Source organism: Phyllobates terribilis, unplaced genomic scaffold (assembly GCF_046119375.1).
Source record: "Phyllobates terribilis strain yellow unplaced genomic scaffold, ASM4611937v1 Scaffold_7__3_contigs__length_470593459, whole genome shotgun sequence".
Classification (NCBI taxonomy): Eukaryota; Metazoa; Chordata; class Amphibia; order Anura; family Dendrobatidae; genus Phyllobates; species Phyllobates terribilis.
In genome coordinates this window covers 319,555,977-319,577,917 of record NW_027362767.1, presented here as the reverse complement: position 1 = coordinate 319,577,917, position 21,941 = coordinate 319,555,977, and the positions used below count along the sequence as shown (strand labels likewise).

The 21,941-nt window shown below is 48.7% G+C and overlaps 1 protein-coding gene across 1 annotated transcript in view; it reads left to right on the top strand.

Moving 5' to 3' along the window:
- The window catches only part of CHRDL1 (chordin like 1), a 111,220-nt gene that overhangs the window by 63,864 nt on the left and 25,415 nt on the right, over positions 1–21,941 (top strand). Inside the window, exons 5-6 of the mRNA XM_073637903.1 lie at positions 11,447–11,514; positions 16,445–16,622. Coding sequence (XP_073494004.1) covers positions 11,447–11,514; positions 16,445–16,622 — 246 coding nt within the window. The remainder of the gene's footprint in view (positions 1–11,446; positions 11,515–16,444; positions 16,623–21,941) is intronic.

Here is a 21,941-nt window from a genome sequence, read left to right as displayed (position 1 = left end):
AATAATAATAATAATAATTTTAGCTCTATATCACCTAATATAGGTCTTTAAATACATCAATTTATGTAGCAGAAAGGGTTTAAAAATTAACTTTTATTCTCACTTTTAAAAAAAAAAAGAAATATATAATGCACACAATAACCCAAAGTGCAATATGCATAGACAAATATACAAATACAAGGGATGATAAGATCGAACCAACTCCTCCTTTGTTGCTCACCAGTAACCCAATAATTCTTGGGTTATTGTGTGCTCTATCTATTTTTTTTTTTTTAAAGTGAGAATAAAAGTTAATTTTTAAACCCTTTCTGCTACACAAAATAGTTTATCTTTTGGGTTACCACATTTTGGCTTATTATACTTTAAATACATCCTGTCACCAGTATTTTATATTTCAGTCTAATGACATTTATGTAAAGGTGCTTTAATGCTGAATAAATCCTTACCTTTCTTACAGAAATACAGTACAGACCAAAAGTTTGGACACACCTTCTCATTTAAAGATTTTTCTGTATTTTCATGACTATGAAAATTGTACATTCACACTGAAGGCATCAAAACTATGAATTAACACATGTGGAATTATATACTTAACAAAAAAGTGTGAAACAACTGAAAATATGTCTTATATTCTAGGTTCTTCAAAGTAGCCACCTTTTGCTTTGATGACTGCTTTGCACACTCTTGGCTGTTATGCACACGCCCGGGCTAAGCGGCGTGTGCGTGTGATTGTAGTGATTCCACTGGACCGTGCCGGAGAGTGAATGCCTGGAGGGGCGTGACTAAGTATTCACCCGATCCGACCAGGGTCGCACGACGGCATACGACGCCAGTGCACCAAGGAGGAACCGAGCAGAGGGACCAGGTGCTACTCCAGGACAGACCCCGGACACGGCTGTTGACCCACACAGGGGAATACAGGATCAGGCTGGTAGGCTGGCACACAGACTGGTGGGTATAGGCAGGCACGACTGGTATGCAGGCAGGCGGGTATGCAGGCAGGGGGGTAAAGGCAAGCACAGCTAGAGTGCAGACAGGGAGGCACTAGCAGGTAGGAACACAGGCGGGATAGGACCCAGTACACACCGGGACTCAGGAACAATACAGGCAGAGGGTTACAGGCAAGCACAGCTAGAGTGCAGACAAGGCTGAGCAGGGAGGACAGGGCTCTGTTCACACGGAACAGACAGGAAGGGAAAGACAGAGCCAGATACTCACACAGTACTTGCAGAGACAACAAGCAGGAGTTAGGTACGAGTTCAGACTCTGCAGAAAAAGGAAGGGAACGGACATAGAGGCAAAACAGGTAAAGGACAGGAGAGAGTTCAGACTGGAACTGAGTGTACGGAGGAGACCGACACTGCAGAGGGATACAGGAGCGGGTCTGGGAATACGGCCCCCAGAGAGGCGGAACGAACAGGCAAGGAGCGTGTTCAGACAGGACAGACCAGACGCAGGAGCGGGTCAAGGAAATCGGCCACTAGAAGGCGGAACGAACAGGCAAGGAGCGTGTTCAGACAGGACAGACCAGACACAGGAGCGGGTCTAGGAAATCGGCCACTAAAAGGCGGAACGAACAGGCAAGGAGCGTGTTCAGACAGGACAGACCAGACACAGGAGCGGGTCTAGGAAATCGGCCACTAGAAGGCGAGAGGAACAGGCTAGGAGCGAGTACAGACAGGTCAGACAAGATACAGGAACGGGTCTAGGTAATCGGCCCCTAGAAGGCAGGAGGAACAGGCTAGGAGCGTGTTCAGACAGGACAGACAAGAGAACACAGAAAGGACTCAGTTCAGACACGGGAGCTGATACCGCAAAGCAGGAGACATACAGGACTCAGTTCAGACACGGGAACTGATACAAAAAGCAGGAGACAAGAGACGGGACCTGGCACCTTCAGAGTGCAAGCACACACTGAAGGAAACACTATGCTCAGGCAGGGATAGAAGGGAGCTGCTGAGCTATATACCAGGTGACAGACAGCAATAGGCTGAGGACGCACAAGGGGTGTGACCCACAGCAGGTACAAAAGGCAGGAAGTGATCGGGCGCCGCCCTTAAGCAGCAGAAACAGACACAAACAGACAGCATGGAGGGAAGCCAGAGAGACATTCTGGACAGGAGATCAAGTGCGCCCTCTTGCACAGTGGGAGATGGACCACCATGCAAGGACGCCGCCAGGTATGTTACATTGGCATTCTCATGATGAGCTTCAAGAGGTAGTCACCGGAAATGGTTTTCACTTCACAGGTGTGCCCTGTCAGGTTTAATAAGTGGGATTTCTTGCCTTATAAATGGGGTTGGGACCATCAGTTGTGTTGTGCAGAAGTCTGGCGGATACACAGCTGATAGTCCTACTGAATAGATTGTTATAATTTGTATTATGGTAAGAAAAAAGCAGCTAAGTAAAGAAAAACAAGTGGCCATCATTACTTTAAGAAATGAAGGTCAGTTAGTGCGAAAAATTGGGAAAACTTTGAAAGTGTCCCCAAGTGCAGTTGCAAAAAGCATCAAGCGCTACAAAGAAACTGGCTCACATGAGGACCGCCCCAGGAAAGGAAGACCAAGAGACACCTCTGCTTCTGAGGATAAGTTTATCCGAGTCACCTGCCTCAGAAATCGCAGGTTAACAGCAGCTCAGATTAGAAACCAGGTCAATGTCACACAGAGTTCTAGCAGCAGACGCATCTCTTCAACAACTGTTAAGAGGAGACTTTGTGCAGCAGGCATTCATGGTAAAATAGCTGCTAGGAAACCACTGCTAAGGACAGGCAACAAGCAGAAGAGACTTGTTTGGGCTAAAGAACACAAGGAATGGACATTAGACCAGTGTAAATCTGTGCTTTGGTCTGATGAGTCCAAATTTGAGATCTTTGGTTCCAACCACCGTGTCTTTGTGCGACGCAGAAAAGGTGAACGGATGGACTCTACATGCCTGGTTCCCACCGTGAAGCATGGAGGAGGAGGTGTGATGGTGTGGGGGTGCTTTGCTGGTGACACTGTTGGGGATTTATTCAAAATTGAAGGAATACTGAACCAGCATGGCTACAACAGCATCTTGCAGCGGCAAGCTATTCCATCCGCTTTGCGTTTAGTTGGACCATCATTTATTTTTCAACAGGACAATGACCCTAAACACACCTCCAGGCTGTGTAAGGGCTATTTGACCAAGAAGGAGAGTGATGGGGTGCTACGCCAGATGACCTGGCCTCCACAGTCACCAGACCTGAACCCAATCGAGATGGTTTGGGGTGAGCTGGACCGCAGAGTGAAGGCAAAAGGGCCAACAAGTGCTAAGCATCTCTGGGAACTCCTTCAAGATTGTTGGAAGACCATTTCCGGTGACTACCTGTTGAAGCTCATCAAGAGAATGCCAAGAGTGTGCAAAGCAGTCATCAAAGCAAAAGGTGGCTCCTTTGAAGAACCTAGAATATAAGACATATTTTCAGTTGTTTCACACTTTTTTGTTAAGTATATAATTCCACATGTGTTAATTCATAGTTTTGATGCCTTCAGTGTGAATGTACAATTTTCATAGTCATGAAAATACTGAAAAATCTTTAAATGAGAAGGTGTGTCCAAACTTTTGGTCTGTACTGTATGTTCTGCTGTTTTAGAGAAATTCATAGTTGAAATTATATGGTAATGATTTGCATGTGCAGTGGACAGGCACCGAATTTACAGCTCTCCTGATTCTCTGCCTCTGCCTGCCTGCTTCCTGTCTCTGACTGACAAGTCCCTGAAACATTAGTGAACTGTTAATCATAAATGTCCTTTCGAGGGGCTTTACAACATTTAAATTATTTTTTTTACATTAGATTTCCCCTATAACTGGGTCTTGCATGTTAGGCCCAGTTAAAAGGGTAAGTCAGCCTTCTGGCTGCACTGCAGAGCTGACCTTGGTTAGGTAGGACCCAGCAACACTAGTTCCCACCCAGCAATCAAATGATTGATGGATCCAGAGGACAAAGCACTGTCAGCGCTTCCTAATTTCTATATACAGCGCTAGTTTAGTGCTGTATATAAAGCAATAAGGAAGGTAGAGATAGTAATAAACCATCTATGCCTTTTTCTATAGAAGTTTGGCCATCTATGACAGCCAGATCTCCGTTCCTGCATCTACAAGATCTTATTCAGCTTCTTACTGTGTAGTTAAGTTCTGAGAAAAATGCGAGAGGTAACAGTCAAAAAAATTCTACGACTTTTCTCAAATTAGCAAAGTAGTTGATATCGATCAGTATCACATAGACTCAGGTTTTACTTTCATTTTTTTAGATTGTGGTCAAAATCTGATATGATTCAAACCTTCCAAGGAAACTATACGCAGAATCTGAATGGAGCCCTGTGATTAAAAGTGCAGCATTATGGCCAGACTCCTCAATTTCCCTGTTTTGTCATTAGACAGAATTATTGATCCATAGAATAAAATGGGTAAATTAATTAACCTATTTTTCTCATAAATTTACCTTATCCGATTCAGAAGCATGATAAATTATTATACCAACACATCCCAATTGGCAGCAAATCAGTGAAATGTAAATCGGCTGAAAACTTTCTTCATTTACCCCCAGGAGTCTTGTAATAAAATACCTTTGTTAATTTTGTAGCATAGGTAAAGCAGGAGGACACAGCTGCTTCTAAATGATTAATCCACAAAGAGTATATAGCAGCTTGTAAAGTTTTGATCTGTGTCTATTACTACATAATGTACATAGTGTAGAGTCAGAAGCTCCTAAACCATGCCGAGAAGATTGTTTAGTTTACCTCTCCTGCTGCTTCTATCCTCCTCCTCCTGTTGCTCCATACTGAACAAGAATATATCTTAGGCCACGGCCCCAGTGTCAGTATTTGGTCAGTATTCAGTCAGTATTTTTTCTCAGGAGTGGGAGCCAAAACCAGGTGGGGAACAATCAGAGAAAAGGTATAATAGAAACAAGTCACCAATTCTGCATTTATCACCCACTCCTGGTTTTGGCTTCCACTCCTGAGAAAAAATAATGACTGAATACTGACCAAATACTGATAGTGGGGCCGTGGCCTTACATTGCGTCTTTTATAACTTCATCCAGCATGAAGTAAAACATTAGCTCAAATCTCCCCTGTGTATTTACATGCTGCACATTCCCAGTGGTTGCCCCTCTCACAGTGGTATCTTTCAGCTCAGATGCATGAAGTGTCACACAGCAGACAAAATGAGAAACTGACGCAGTGAAGAGCTGGACTTCATAAGAAGCTCTTATTACTAAATTAAAGAGGAAGTGTTTAAATTGTATACACTCTTCAACATTGAAAATGCAACTTCAAGAAGGCAAACTCTTGGCGTTATGAAAATTATACCATCAATTGACATGTTAATGATATGCAAATGATGAAAAAATAGAAACAGCATTTTTAAAACATCTCAATTTAGTCAGTATCAATCTTGAGAGCCACGTGCAGAAACACATGTGGTTACGTGCCTTGGCATGTTATCAATAAGGATATTCAAAGTTGTCTGAAGAATGATTTGCCACAGTGAATACACTTGGGCAAATCATCAAGATCCACAGCTGGCAGCTTTCTTTGGAGTTATTGACCAATGATGTCCCAGATGGGCTCAATGGGAGGCAAGTCTGGAGATGCTGCAGGCCATAATAGTACACTTAGGCCATGGAGGCTGCTCACAGTAGCACATGCAACATGCGGACCAGCAATGTTGTGTTGTTATATACAAATGTCATGTTGCTACGCAGTGACCAGTTATGCTCATTGACCATACATAATTGTCTCCTAATTGTTTGTTAATTTTGTAGGACATTATGTCATTATAATTTGTGATGATTACTAAATGATGCATGTCATGTAGGGTTTCTATGTGTGACACATTGTTGGCTGAAAACCAGTATTTGACCATCTTCCGCCCTCCATCTTAACTACTTGTAGGTCACATTCTTTGTCTACTCCACTAGCTTAATCCCTGGATTAAGTGGATTGATTGCATGTAGGTCACATAAGGCAAAGGAAGGTAGATCTGCTTAATGGGCTCTATGTGTAGAACAGGGGTCTCAAACTCAGCTGGGTATATGGGCCGCACACGGAAAAACATTTAATTTGGGGGGCCGCATTATTTGCATGACAAAGTGACATTTTTAGTGATACCATTTTATTTTCTATACGCCTTTTGAACTGGTCATCTTGCAGACATCGTCTCCCCTCCAGGTCCCCAACCTTGCAGACATGGTCCCCCATATTGCAGACATGGTCCCCCATATTGCAGACATGGTCTCCCATCCAGGTCCCCCATATTGCAGACATGGTCTCTCATCCAGGTCCCCCATATTGCAGACATGATCCCCATATTGCAGACATGGTCCCCATATTGCAGATATGGTCTCCCATCCAGGTCCCCCGTATTGCAGACATGGTCCCCCATATTGCAGACATGGTCCCCCATCCTGGTCCTTATCTTGCAGACTTGTCCCCCATCCAGGTCCCCGTCCCCCCCATACTGCGCACAGGGTCCCCCCCCCATACTGCGCACAGGGTCCCCGTCCCCCCCATGCTGCGCACAGGGTCCCCGTCCCCCCTCATACAGCGCACAGGGTCCCCGTCCCCCCCCATACTGCACACAGGGTCCCCGTCCACCCCTATACTGCGCACAGGGTCCCCGTCCCCCCAATACTGCGCACAGGGTCCTCGTCCCCCCCAATACTGCGCACAGGGTCCCCGTCCCCCCATACTGCGCTCAGGGTCCCCGTCCCCCCATACTGCGTTCAGGGTCCCCGTCCCCCCATACAGCGCACAGTGCCCAGTCCCCCATACTGAGCACAGGTCCCCTGTGCTGTATTTCACATGACAGAGAAAAAAAAAAAAAAGATTCTCACCTGTCCTCCGTTCCCTCTGTGTCCTTTCTGCACCTGTGGCCCGCAGGCACAGACCCCATAACGATCGCGGTTCTCTCCAGCAGCCGCCGACATCAGCGCTGTAGTGCAGTGTATTGCCGCGCAGAGAGGGGCTCTCTGCACAGCAATGCCAGTGTCAGCCGCCGGCCTATCAGAGGTCAGCAGCTGACATCTGCGCATGGCAGGGACTTCATACGCCGCTGCTCTGGGACGCAGATGTCAGCTGCTGGCCTCTGATAGGCCGGCGGCTGACACTGGTATTGCTGTGCAGAGAGCCGGTCTCTGCGCGGCAATACACTGCATTACAGCGCTGATGTCGGTGGCTGCTGGAGAGAGCCGCCATAGTTACGGGGTCTGTGCCTGCAGGCCGCAAGAAGCAGCCGGAGGGGCCGCATGCAGCCCGCGGGCCGCGTGTTTGAGACCCCTGGTGTAGAACATGATAGAGAAAAAAAATTACAGTTCATGATTCATAAACAAATAGAAAAAAAGTGAACAAATCACCCTGACAAGATATATAAAACCCTGGAGAAATATGGACTGTTTGCTGTAGAGCAAAGCTAATTCTAGCTCTCTCATCTCATAATGTGGCGCCCTGCTGCGCACAGGTGCCACAGAACCCAGGAGGGTGCATGGATGGACTTCTCCACAAGAGGCCCTCACACATTCACTCACCTCCACCCTACCACCTCAGACCACCAGAGGGAGCCCCGTTAGGGATATATAAACTGGAGGGTGGAGCCAGGCAGCTCAGTTTTAGTCAGAGTGAGTTTTTAGAGTTGAGTTTAGTGTGCTCAGCAAGAGAGCAGCACGCAGGCTGCTGTGTGAGGCAAGTTTAGGCCTACAGCACGCACTGAAGCCTAGTGAGGGCCCTGATTGGGGCCGAAGGCGAGAGGAGAGAAGAAGTAATGAGGAGGCACAGGAGCGTACCAGGCTCACCCCGAACTATACACCGGACACCGGGTCTGCGCCTACAGGGTCCCTTTATACCCAGTAGGGACCACCGGATACCTGGAGGACTACAAGTCCTGGGTCGACCAACGCTGACTACCTTACCTGGGCTAGGAGTCACGGAGGCCCCAGCGTCTAGGGAGAGTGATCTCCAAGAGAAGGCCCTACCACCAGGTCAGCAGGTGCAAGAGAGAGAGACAGTAATTAAGCCAGGCCTAGCTCCAGGCAGGTCAGAAGCTTAGCAAGTGAAAGCAACGGATCAGGAGGCCCTATACCCGCTCACTGGGGAGAGTCCAGAAGTGCACCCTTCCTACCGAGTACCCTGGACCATACCTGCATCTACACCAGTAAAGGTACCGAAGCGAACCCCCGTGTGAGTGTCCGTCATTTCCCCCTGAACCGTCCAGGCCGTCTCTCACCTGTACCACCATACATTTCCCCACGCTGCCCTGAGGCCCGCTCCACCTGTGGGGAGCCGTTCCATCATAAGCTACCCTAACATCTGCCTCAGAGGACTGTCGCAGCGCTGGTAATCCTTACCAGGCACCACAGGTGGCGTCGCGAACTTTACAAATCCCCTATAAATAATTCCCCTTTTTGTTGACCGCCCTGGGCCACGGACCGGGCCAGCCACCGTTATATCCCCCACCAGCATCCATAGGCCTGGCTGCCGAGTACCCCATTGCCCCGGGGACGTGTCAATACTGTGACAAAATACTGAGGTATGACATAATACTAGCATTGCTGTAGGATTGTTGCACATCACTCCTCCATTTAAATAAGCTGCAAACTCTTTATTCTGATGCTCAGGGGGAAACCAGGTAGTTTGATTAATTCTACGGCACAAATGATGGCTTATTCTAGCGATTTGCTGTCCTTTTGTTATAGTGTTCAAAACTCCTTTAATATTTTTTTTACTGCAAAAAATAATCTCTGGCAGTATAAAGTGTTAGGTTTTATTCTAGTTTATCTATAGTGTTGAATTATCACATTAGATGAAATGCAAAAAGACATTTCAGCTACTGATTTGTGTTCTCCTTTAAAGAGAAGCTGTCAGCACGATTTTGCAATGTAAAGACATGGTTGTAATGCCGCTATAGTACTGATTAATTTGATATTTTCGATGAAGAAATCCATTTCTTTGTTCTACTTTAATCAGCAGCTGAAGTTTTCTTCTAATTAGATTTCAGTGCACAGGGGCGGGACTGTGCACTGGATCATCTCCTCCTGCCCGACCCGTCCACCTGCCTCCAGTGTTTGAATAACAGGTCACTGATTTTCCGAAAATCTGGCGCCTGCTCGAAATCTGGCGCCTGCGCTGTCATGGCCATTGGCGGTATGAGTGCAAATTTATTTTCTGGCTTGTCTACAATAAAATGGTGCCGTAGGCGGCACATGTGACTCACCCCCTGGGCCAGTGCTGTAGTGCGGCGCGCGTGCGCGCGGGGGATACCCGGAGCCGGATCCGATGGGGGTAGTAGTCTTCGTGTGGCGGTGACCCGGTCCGCGCCCAGGGTGGTCAAACTAAGTGGCAGTTATTGGTATGATGGTATTAGTGTCCGACTACGCCACCCGTTGAATGCGGTTATGAAACCGCCGCTGCAGGGCAGACCGCTGAGGCCGGTGGTATAGGTGTGCAGCAATGTTGATATAACCCCCAACGGGAGAGGTATGGCCTCAGGGCAGCGGATGTGGGTGATGTTGGGAGTGATGGTGTGGATGTCCCAGCACTAACGGTGCGACAAGGAAGCACGGAGACGCGAGGGTACAGTTCAGGGCCTTTACTGATGGTACAAGGCAAATTCCCCCGGGAGTACTGGCTAGTAGTCGGGGCCTGGTTAGTCTGCGAGTAAGCCGGAGTTCCCCTGGCCAGGTGGAGTTGTAGGCCTTCCCGTTAGTCTGTACCCTTCCTGGCTACCCTGCTTTCAGCGGTTACAAGTAGCCCACGTCCCTGGGTATACCGTGTGGTGCTCACCCGTATGGCTGGTGACCTGGGGCCTCCTGTTAGCCTCCGCTCCGGGATGGCGGTGCTGGTCCCTCCGTTGTGACTGAGCCTCCGGGCTTTTATGGCCAGAGGACCTGGAATCCCCTGCCGGATGGATTCTGCTGCTGGGTATATCTTAGTCCCCACAGCCTCGGACTCCTGTGTCCGGTTTTAGTACCTTCTCCCAGGGCGAGCTCTGCACGGCTCCAGCCCCTGGCGCTTCTCCTTGGCTCCTACAGAGCTCCTGATGTCTCTCTGTCCCTGTTTCTGCGTGTCCAGACCAGACTCCGTCTCTGTCTGGAACTCCTCTCTCTAACCCTGCCTCAGCCCCAGTTTATGTAGGGGAAGTTCTTCCCCTCCCAGGACTGGGCAGGAGGTGTGGCATGCTTAGGATTCCTGCCCAGGAGACCTCCCACCTGCTCACAGACGTAATACTGCTATTACTGTGGAAACCAGACCCCTGGGGTGCCACACATGGGCAGATTGAGATTTTGTCTCAATGACATTTAAAAATGACTGCACTAGCTCCATTAATGGCGCCATTTTATTATAGACCTTCCAGGAAAGCAATCTACGGACATGCCGCCCACGGCAATGAAAGCGCCAGTGTCAGATTTCTAACCGGAGGCAGGTCACTGAAAAATCACTGACCTGTCCTTCAAACACCAGAGCCGGGCAGAGGGGCCGAGGCAGGAGGAGAAGACCCAGTGTACATTATAGCCCCTATTCATCTAAATCTCATTGGAAGAAAACTTCAATTGCTTCTTAAAGAAGTGCAAAAAAGAAAAAAATTCTTGACCTAACGTATCAAATTAATCTGTATAATATCGCCATTATGGCCATGTCTTTACATTGCAACATCGTGCTGATAGATTCTCTTTAAGACAGTGAGCACAGTAGTGGAAAACTGAACAACCCTTAATGTTTACAACAATGTAATATTTGGTATTTTGGTTGCAAGAGATGTTGTAATTTATAATCTTGCATATTTATTTTAAAAAGTCAATTATTTGCAGGCATGTCAGTTCCAGTTGTTCTGGGGGATGCTAATAAAGTGTTCTGTAATCATTTGAAGCAGCCAGACTGCTGCTCACAGTGGCTAAGCACCAGAGAAAAGAGAGCAGGTTAAAAACCATGTTCAGAAAAAGCAGCTCCATACTGTTAATGCACCCACAAGTGCTGATCAATCATATATCTGATTTATCTTCAGAACGTAAGCAGTAAATATTTTAATGAATCACCACTTTGGAAAGCACTTTTTTTGATATGACTAATACGTTTTAATAGGTGACATTTTTATTGGGATTTGATAGATAGGCAGACATCCAAATGTCCTGCAGTTTGCCATATCATATGAACCTATAGACCTGGGTGCAGGCACTTTCTTATTTTTCCTGATACCCCAGACCAGACACTTGTGCACTCACTCATCCAGACAACCAGAGACAAGTACTCACTTACATACATGTCAAGGGACACCTAGGGTCAGAAGCTTACAGTCACTAGACCATAACACACTGCCAGGAAATCACTGTCTTCCATATCCAAAAATTGTACAGAAATGTTGGGTGACTCCAATGGTAATTATTCAGTATTTATAGAAATAAAGGGGCTTCCTCTTTCTTTTTCCACAGGAGATGGGATGATGTCTTGGGAGCACCATGAAACAGAAACATTTCGACAGCCAGCTAATAGAGAAGCAGTAAGTATCCAGTGATGCATCATGCTATGTTTATATGTCGAAAAGGTATTAAGATTTTAAAATATTTGGAACATGATATAAGTGGATTTAGTAATTCAATCCAATGTTTGGGATTGTAAATATGAGAAAAGTGTATCATATGCTCCACAGAAGCCAATCCATAAGAGAAAAATGTTCAGTCTTCTTTCAGCTATGTGATCTCAAGGGTTATTCCGCAAATTTGTGGAAACTGCATGGTTTCCAAGGTACAGAGAGAGTGTGTATTTTACTAAAATGAGTAGTGTAGATAAGGGGTTGCCAACCTATACATCGCGGGCACATGATGGGTTGCTCATGGTTGTCTGCTAGCTTGGTGCCTTAGCACCATCTCTAGGAAATGGCTATGAAGACCAGGTCTCAAGGTAATGACTTTTCAGAAGAGCAGATCTGGATGTGCATATACTGGAAATGGTAAGCTGAAGATAGGATGATACTGCCAATAGAGGAGTGCTTAAAGCTGGATGAGATAGTGTGGAGGCAGTATTTTATGCAAGAATACCAAATAGGGGTAAGGTCGGAACTAGTGATGAGTGAGCATGCTCGTTAATCGAGATTTACGAGCATGCTCAGGTGTTTTTCAAGTATCTTCAGCATGCTCGGGTGTTATGTTTTAGTCACTCAGTGCTCATGACTTGCGGCTGTTTGACAGCTTTAATACATGTGAGGAATGCCTGTTTCTTAGGCATTCCTCACATCTATTAAAGCTGTCAAACAGTCGCAAATCATGAGCACTGAGTGACTAAAACATAACACCAAACACGCTGAAGATACTCGGCGAGCACCCAAGCATGCTCGCCGAAAGGGTTAACAGAACATACTCGCTCATCACTAGTCGGAACACATAAATGTAAGTATACTGTCAATAAGGGATCAAGAGCTAACAGGATTCTTCAACAATCCTGGCCAGCAACAGCACTGTGCTTACAAGCTCTTTTTGAAAGATCTAGTAAGCACTGTGTGACGCCCTGCGGCTGCAGGCTGTCACAGAACTCCTGGGTGTTGCACAGCAGATTCTCCCCAGTGGCCTCAATACATGCAGACACCTCCACCCAAGTCCACTAGATGGAGCCCTGTCAGGTATATATATACTGGGGGGTGGAGTTCAGGAAGTCAGTCAGTGGGAAGCAGTGAGTGTGACGCGATGCTGCAGCACCAGACAAGCTGAAGTCTGTGTGGCTGAAAGCCAGGCTAGGCCCAAGCTGCGAGCTAGTCTGGTAGTGGAGAGCCTAGAGTGGGCTAGAAGGCAAGGAGAAGAGCCTTGAGGGACAGAGGAACCACAGAGGGTTCGTCCCCTGATGCAAGCCGGGCAACGGGCCCCAGCCTATTGGGACCTCTATGCCCAGTAGGGTATCCGGCATACTGAGGAGGATTTCATATCCCTCAGTCCACCCGTGAATACCGCACATTCAGAGGACTAGGTACCACGAAGGCCCCAGCATCCAGGGATTGTGGTAACCAGTGGGAAAGCCCTCGCCGCCAAGCATACGGGTGAGAAAAACATCAAGGAAGCTAGACCCTGTTCCAGGCAGGTCAGAAGCTCCAGGGAGAGAGACAGGAAGATACAGAAAGGAGGCCTTACACCCGCTCACTGGGGAGCAAGTCCAGAAGTGCACACCCTTCTAACGAGTACCCTGGACTATACCTGACTACCATCTGCAGTAAAGGTACTGAAACTAGCCCCGGTGTGTGTGTCTGTTCTTCCTCTGACCCAGCTGGGTCCCCTCTCTCCTGCATCCCTTCGCACCATCCCTGCCCCAAGGGCCCGCTCCACCTGTGGGGAGCAGAAACACCTCAACTGCCATCCCATCACCCCCCGGAGGTCTGCAGCGGCGCTGGTAATCCTTACCAGGTACCACAGGTGGCGTCACGAACTATTTACTTTATTTTTATTTCTATCCAAGTTCCAATCCCCTTTTACAAGAGTGACCCCAGAGTACGGGCCCGGGAGCTGACCACCGTGACATCCCCAAAACCAGGCAAAGGCCCAGGTACCGAGTTGTCCCCATCCCCTGGGCGCGTCATACTCTTCCTGGCGTCACGAACAGGATTGCGTGCCCATTGCCACCGGGTACTGTGCGCCTTAAAGAACTGTGTCGCATACCATGGTGAAGTTTTCCCGCCAATTGCCGCTGTTTCCCACCATTTTCCGCCGTTTTCGAGTCGCCGCACGGGAAGAAGAGGGGCGTAACCGCGGGAATCGGAGAGGCGTGACTGCTGGAAGCGCGCGAAGCTCAAGCCCCGCCTCGCGCTCTGACGCAGCACCAGGAAGCGTCAGGTCCTGGAGGGAGACCGCCGTGCCAGGAAGCGCACGCCCTTACGTCAGACTCAAGGGGACGCCAGGTCCTGCATCGGGAACTGCTAATCGAGCTGTTCTCCTCTTCCCGTCCGAGGGACCGCAGCCGGCTCTACAAGCAGGAAGGTAGGCCGCAGTTAACTAGGGGGGCGCAGCGATGGCGGATAATCAGCAGAACGCCGCGGCCCTCGACAATGCCCCCGCAGGAGTATCTTCGTCCGGTGCTGCTCGGGCAGGAGCAATCGCCGCACCAGCAGGAGCTGTGGCACGGATCATGCCCATGGTTCTGCCGTATGCCCTAAATGTTCAGAGGGTGAGGGAACTGTTGGAACAGGACACCCTGACTGAACGGGAGGATGACCAGGACGGGTCACCTGCCTCCCATCCCCAAGCGTATCCCAGGAGGGGGCGCCCTTGAGCTACTAGTTCCCCGGTAGCTCTCATGTTTAAGTATATAAGAACCTGAACTTGGAGTCCGTGAACTATGAGCGGTCCCACCATTGTACATAGTTTGCACCTCCTGAGGTGCCCCCTGGTGGTTTTCACAAGACCACCACCACTAAAACCTGCTTGGCGTGGCCAAACCAGTGGTCCTACACCAGTCCTGAAGCCCGCCCAGGACCTTCGTTGCGGGTTTGGAGCAGGTCCCCCACAAGCCAACTTACCCGGATGAGAGGGACACACCCGAGGAGGGATCTCATCAAAACTGACCGTTGCAGAAAGTAAAGTTGTGTTGCTGCTAATGTGCGTGTGCTCAATTGTTATTGATATCATTGTAAACTGTTTTAAAAAATTTGTTTCAGTCCGGGAGTACTGATTTTTACTAGGGGGGAATGTGACGCCCTGCGGCTGCAGGCTGTCACAGAACTCCTGGGTGTTGCACAGCGGATTCTCATCAGTGGCCTCAATACATGCAGACACCTCCACCCAAGTCCACTAGATGGAGCCCTGTCAAGTATATATATACTGGGGGGTGGAGTTCAGGAAGTCAGTCAGTGGGAAGCAGTGAGTGTGACACGATGCTGCAGCACCAGACAAGCTGAAGTCTGTGTGGCTGAAAGCCGGGCTAGGCCCAAGCTGCGGGCTAGTCTGGCTAGTGGAGAGCCTAGAGTGGGCTAGAAGACAAGGAGAAGAGAAGAGCCATGAGGGACAGAGGAACCACAGAGGGTTCGTCCCCTGATGCAAGCCGGGCACTGGGCCCCAGCCTATTGGGACCTCTATGCCCAGTAGGGAATCCGGCATACTGAGGAGGATTCCATATCCCTCAGTCCACCCGTGAATACCGCACATTCAGAGGACTAGGTACCACTAAGGCCCCAGCGTCCAGGGATCGTGGTAACCAGTGGGAAAGCCCTCGCCACCAAGCATACGGGTGAGAGAAACATCAAGGAAGCTAGACCCTGTTCCAGGCAGGCCAGAAGCTCCAGGGAGAGAGACAGGAAGATACAGAAAGGAGGCCTTACACCCGCTCACTGGGGACCAAGTCCAGAAGTGCACACCCTTCTAGCAAGTACCCTGGACCGTATCTGACTACCATCTGCAGTAAAGGTACTGAAACTAGCCCCGGTGTGTGTGTCTGTTCTTCCTCTGACCCGGTGGTCCCCTCTCTCCTGCATCCCTTCGCACCATCCCTACCCCGGGGGCCCGCTACACCTGTGGGGAGCAGAAACACTTCAGCTGCCATCCCATCACCCCCCGGAGGTCTGCAGCAGCGCTGGTAATCCTTACCAGGTACCACAGGTGGCGTCACAAACTATTTACTTTATTTTTATTTCTATCCAAGTTCCAATCCCTTTTTTCAAGAGTGACCCCAGGGTACGGGCCCGGGAGGCAAACACCGCGACATCCCCAAAACCAGGCAAAGGCCCGGGTACCCATCCACTGGGCGCATCAACTGCCCATAGTTGACTACTACAGTACCTCTAGACTGCAATCTTCGCAGTGAGCCAGTAACAATAAAATAAAATATAAAAAATGACTGTTATATGAATAGAGAGGATTTTTAATAATAACTAAATTGCAAAGGACTGAAAATTACATGTGAGAAAGTATCAGAGAATAGTTTGGAGGTGTATGGAGGAGAGAGATTATTGACAGCCATGTAACTCATTGTTAGTAATGTAAACTGAATTATCAGGTAAATTGGAAGCCAATAAAGGGATTGGCACAGGACACAGCGCAAAGGCGGAGGGAGGAGTAAAGAGGGGAGAGGAAGATTAATTGGGCAGCTGAGTTAATGACGGACTAGAGAAGGCGAGGGAGAGCGTTATTTGGGAGGCAACACAAGGATGTTGCAGGAGGTGGTAAGGGCTTGGATGTGCGGTTTGAAGGACAGAGCAGAGTTTAGGGTTTTACTGAAGCAGCAGACTAGTGATACAGAGGAAAGTGTAATGTCATTTATTATAATAGATAGATCAGGTAGAGGAGTTGAGTGAGGTGGGGAAAGATGATGAGTTTGGTTTTGTCCACGTTGAGTTTTAGGAAACACTTTGCACACTTTGGGTACATTCAAACAACCTTTTAATGTGAATGGGTTTGAGATGCAAAGTTGTTGTTTTTTTTCACTTGAATTGTCTTTTTGTGTTTAAATTCATATAGCGTCATTCTTATCAGCGTTCTTATGACCATTCATCTGGCTCAAGCGCTTTGAGACAGGCAATGAATGCCCACAAACACCCTAACACAAGAAGCAACCGTGGAGTTGTCGCTGACCCTCAACAAGCTTCAGGAACTATTGTACAGATAGTAATAAACAGCGGCCACAAGCACGGCAAAGGTATGCAACCAAATAATGCAGGATAATGTGACTTTTTATTCTTTACACATTAAATTATTTCTTAGGAGAAAACAGTAGATATTTACTTTATTGTGAATGTATTTTATGCTTATTATTTGTAAGAAATTTTAAAATTGTATGAGTTAAAGGATGACAGCATGTTTTATTAAAGATCTTGTATGAAAATATCCATTTTCACAAAGGCAAAAAGTAAAGATGGAAGTAAAATAAATAAAAAATGTAATGATATTAATTATGTATAAACCCAGCATTTTCTTTGGTCCTGTAAATTTAAACATTTTCTGTTAAATACATTTGTAAAATCATCTGAGTAGTGCTTCAGAAAAAACATAAATATACAATATATAAAAGAACACAAAACGCATCTTTTTTCAAATTTACAAGCTATCATATATAAAAGATAGTTATAAAAGGCCACGGCCCCACTATCAGTATTTGGTCAGTATTCGGTCAGTATTTTTTCTCAGGAGTGGGAGCCAAAACCAGGAGTGGGTGATAAATGCAGAATTGGTGACTTGTTTCTATTATACCTTTCCTCTGATGGTTCCTCACCTGGTTTTGGCTCCCACTCCTGGGAAACAATACTGACTGAATACTGACCGAATACTGATAGTGGGGCCGTGACCCTATTCTCAGTGTAGCAAGTTACAGCAATCTATATTTTAGTCAGACAAGTGGTGGAGTGATGGTTTGAGTTTCAGAAGCAAAGGCAGAGTGATGTAGTATTCATGAAATGTGTGCTTGGGGAGAACTGGTTGGAGAGACCTTATCAAAAGAGAAGGCTATTTCAGGTATGATTTTACATTGTGTTGGAGGAAAATATTTTGGCTTGTTTGTCTTAAAGGGGTTGTCTAGGAATTTAAACCCTTATGTTTGGTAATTTTGTAATGTATCTTTTAATTAGATCACAGATCTGTTATATTCATTACAGGTAATTCTTGCCCGATTAAGTGCTGTATATCATGCAAGTGATTTTTCCCTGCCTAGGACATCCTCCAAATGCTGCAAAGTGGGAATGTTTTCCAAAATAGAAGTGTTAATAGTTGATTTTTTATCAATTAATAAAACACAAAGTGAATTAACAAATGAAAAATCAAAATCAAATCAATATTTGGTGTAATCACATTTTGCCTTCAAAAGAGCATTAAAGCATCAATTCTTCTAGATACAATTGCATACAGTTTTTGAAGGAACTCAGCAGGGTGTAACGGGTCTGGGAGGCGGAACCTCTGAGCTACTATACAAGGGGGCAGTCCTTGTAAGGGAGCGGGTGGCGACCAGGGAAGACGGGCAGGAGGTCACAGCAGGTGACCGGGACAGTCTCTGAGTGAACGGGCAGGAGGTCACGGCAAGTGACCGGGGCAGTCTCTGGATGAACGGGCTGATGGTCACGGCAAGTGACCGGGGCAGTCTCTGAGTGAACGGGCAGATGGTCACGGCAAGTGACCGGGGCAGTCTCTGGATGAACGGGCAGATGGTCACGGCAAGTGACCGGGGCAGTCTCTAGGTAAAGGGTTGGTACGACCTGTGGCGGCTGATGATAGACGTGAACTTCCAGGTGAGTAGGCGAGAGTCTCTGGATGAACGGGTGGTCACAGCATGTGACGGCGGAGCCTCCAGGAAGACCAACAGACAGGCGGCAGATGAGCGCTCCCAGGTGAGCGGGCAGAAGTCTCTGGACAGGCGGGTGGTCACAGCACGTGACGGCAGAGCCTCCAGGTAGGCTAGCAGACAGGCAGCAGATGAGCGCTCCCAGGTGAGCGAGCAGGAGTCACTGGACAGGCAGGTGGTCACAGCACGTGACGGCGGAGCCTCCAGGTAGACTAGCAGGCAGGTAGCAGGTGTGTGCTCCCAGGTGAGCGGGCAAGCTGGTCCATAGACAGACTGACAGGAGTTGGAAGGCAGACCGTCGGACCTCGGGCAAGCAGGCAGGTGGCTGATGTGCGCTCCCAGGTGAGCGGGCAGACTGGTCCTTAGACAGACTGACAGGAGTAGTAAGGCAGACCGTCGGACCTCAGACTAGCAGGCAGGTAGCAGATAATCAGGCAGGAATCAGGCAGGTAACTGGCAGGTAACTGGCAGGTAACTGGCAACGGGACCTGAGGGCTGAAGCAGAGTAGTGAACAGTGCAACAACATTGCTCGGGCACCTCCATTTTGGAGGAGGTGCCTTATATATGGTGAAGTCCTCCGGCCATTGGCCGGGGACTCCTTAGGATGGCGCGCGCGGCCCCTTTAAGAGGGAGGGAGAGCGCGCGCGCCCTAAGCACAGTGGACGGGAAGGAGCGCGCGCTGCCAGCAGAGCGGGAGGAGGACGCCGGGCACGGAGCAGGGAGGTGAGGGGAACAGCGTCCCTGCCTAGCAGAGGGCAGGGACGCCGGCGCTACAGTACCCCCCCCTTTAGGCCCCCCCTTTTTTAGGCCAGACAGAAATTTAACTAGGATGAGAGGGGCATGGATGTTCTCCCGGGGCTCCCACGTTCTCTCCTCAGGACCAAACCCCCTCCAATCTACTAGAAAAAAGGTCTTTCCTCTTACCCTTTTGGTGGCAAGAATGTTCTCTACCTCAAACTCGTCCTCAGCAGAAACCGGAGCAGGAGGCGTACCTGTAGACTTGGAGAAAGAGTTAAGTACCACAGGTTTGAGGAGAGATACATGGAAGGAGTTAGGGATCCGTAAGTTGGCCGGGAGTTTTAATTTATAGGCCACCGGGTTGATCTGACTGATGACCTCCAGAGGACCGATGAACCGAGGCCCTAACTTGTAAGAAGGTATCTTGAGTCGGACATATTTAGACGAGAGCCAGACTTTATCTCCAGGACGAAATTGTGGAGGATCCAGGCGTTTTTTGTCAGCGTGTCTTTTCATCCGTTCGGACGACTGGAGGAGTGCGGATCGGGTACTCTCCCAAATGGAGGAAAATTTGCTAACGAGGGATTCCGCAGCCGGGTTGTCCACAGAGGTGGAGACAGGAAAAGGAATCCGAGGATGCTGACCGAAGACTACAAAAAACGGGGATTTGGAGGAGGATTCGCTCTCGTGATTGTTATAGGAGAACTCGGCCCATGGTAGGAGATCCACCCAGTCAGAATGATGGGCATTAACGAAGTGCCGGAGGTAACTGGTCAGGTTCTGATTGATCCGCTCCACTTGACCATTAGACTGTGGGTGGTAAGCGGAAGAGAAGTCCAGGGTGACGTCTAGCAGTTTACAAGTGGCTCTCTAGAAACGTGAGGTGAACTGTACCCCACGATCCGACACGATGTGGAGGGGCAAGCCATGAAGACGGAAGATGTGGCGGATAAAGTCTTTAGCCAGCTCGGGTGCAGACGGGAGGCCAGGCAGGGGAATAAAGTGAGCCATCTTGGAAAAGCGGTCAGCGACCACCCAAATGACCGTACAACCGGCAGAGACGGGGAGATCAGTTATGAAGTCCATAGCAATATGCTGCCAGGGGGCAGCAGGCACAGGAAGCGGAAGAAGGCGACCGGCTGGCAGGTGTCTCGGGACTTTGTTGCGGGCGCAGGACACACAGGCAGAAACAAAGTCTATTACGTCCTTGTGCAGGGTAGGCCACCAGTAGTGCCGGGCAATAAGCTGGAGGGTCTTTTTCTGACCGGCGTGGCCAGCTAGTTTAGATGAGTGACCCCAGTGTAGGATCTTCTCCCGATCAGGTACTGATACGAACGTCTTACCGGGAGGGAAACGATTTAGACTCACGGGAGCCACCTGCATTACTCTGGCGGGATCAATGATATGTTTAGGTTCTTCCTCGAGATCGGACACCAGAAAGGATCGGGACAAGGCATCTGCTTTGACGTTTTTGTCAGCCGGGCGAAAATGAAGAACAAAATCAAAGCGAGCAAAAAACAAGGACCACCGGGCTTGGCGCGGGTTAAGTCTCTGGGCATGCTGGAGGTAAGCCAAGTTCTTGTGGTCAGTGTAAATTATTACCGGGTGAAGAGCCCCCTCGAGTAGGTAACGCCACTCCTCCAATGCCAGTTTGATGGCCAATAACTCTCGGTCTCCTATGGAATAGTTGCGCTCAGAAGAGGAGAAGAGTTTGGAGAAGAAGCCACAAGTTACCATTCTCCCGGAAGATGATTTTTGAGTAAGTACCGCTCCGGCTCCAGAGGAGGAGGCGTCAACTTCCAGGAAGAACTGCTTGTTGCCGTCCGGGCGATGCAGCACCGGGGCGGAAGAGAAGGCCTGTTTTAGGGAAAGAAAGGCCTCCTCTGCTTCGGGCGGCCACTCTTTGGGATTAGTACCCTTACGGGTGAGCGCGGAAATTGGGGCAGTCCGGGAAGAGAAGTGTGGTATGAAGAGGCGGTAGTAGTTGGCGAAGCCCAGGAATCGCTGAATGGCCTTCAACCCCTCCGGTCGAGGCCATTTCTCGATGGCAGACAGTTTCTCTGGATCCATTCGTAGGCCGGTCTGAGAAATAATGTAGCCCAAAAACGGAAGCGAGGTCTGCTCAAAGAGGCACTTCTCGTATTTAGCGAAGAGGTGATTCTGCCTGAGCCTGAGCAGGACCTGACGAACGTCCCTCCGGTGAGTCTGGAGATCCGGAGAGAAGACCAAGATGTCGTCCAGGTACACCACTACGCAGGAGTAGAGAAGGTCCCGGAAGATGTCATTGACCAACTCTTGAAAGACGGCAGGAGCGTTACAGAGACCAAAGGGCATTACCAGATATTCATAGTGGCCGTCCCGGGTGTTGAATGCCGTCTTCCATTCATCCCCCTGACGGATACGAACCAGGTTGTACGCCCCACGGAGGTCCAGTTTGGTGAAGATTCTAGCCCCCCTCAGGCGATCAAATAACTCCGGAATGAGCGGAAGGGGGTACTTATTCTTCACCGTGATCTGGTTAAGGCCTCTATAGTCTATACAGGGACGGAGAGAGCCGTCCTTCTTTTTGACGAAAAAGAAGCCTGCTCCCGCCGGAGAGGTAGATTTCCGGATGAATCCCCTGGCCAGATTCTCCTCAATATATTCGGACATCGACCGGGTCTCAGCAGCGGATAAAGGATAAATACGCCCACGGGGAGGAGTAGTACCAGGTAACAGGTCGATAGGGCAGTCGTATGGTCTATGAGGAGGTAGTGTCTCTGCTTCCTTTTTATTAAAGACATCAGCATAAGACCAATAAGGAATCGGAAGTCCAGGTAGATTAGCTGGGGTAGGAGAAGGACGGACGGGATGGACGGGAACCAGACAGGTCTTATGGCAGTCCTGTCCCCAGCGAAGGACTTCTCCGGTCTGCCAGTCAAGCACGGGTGCATGTCTCTGGAGCCAAG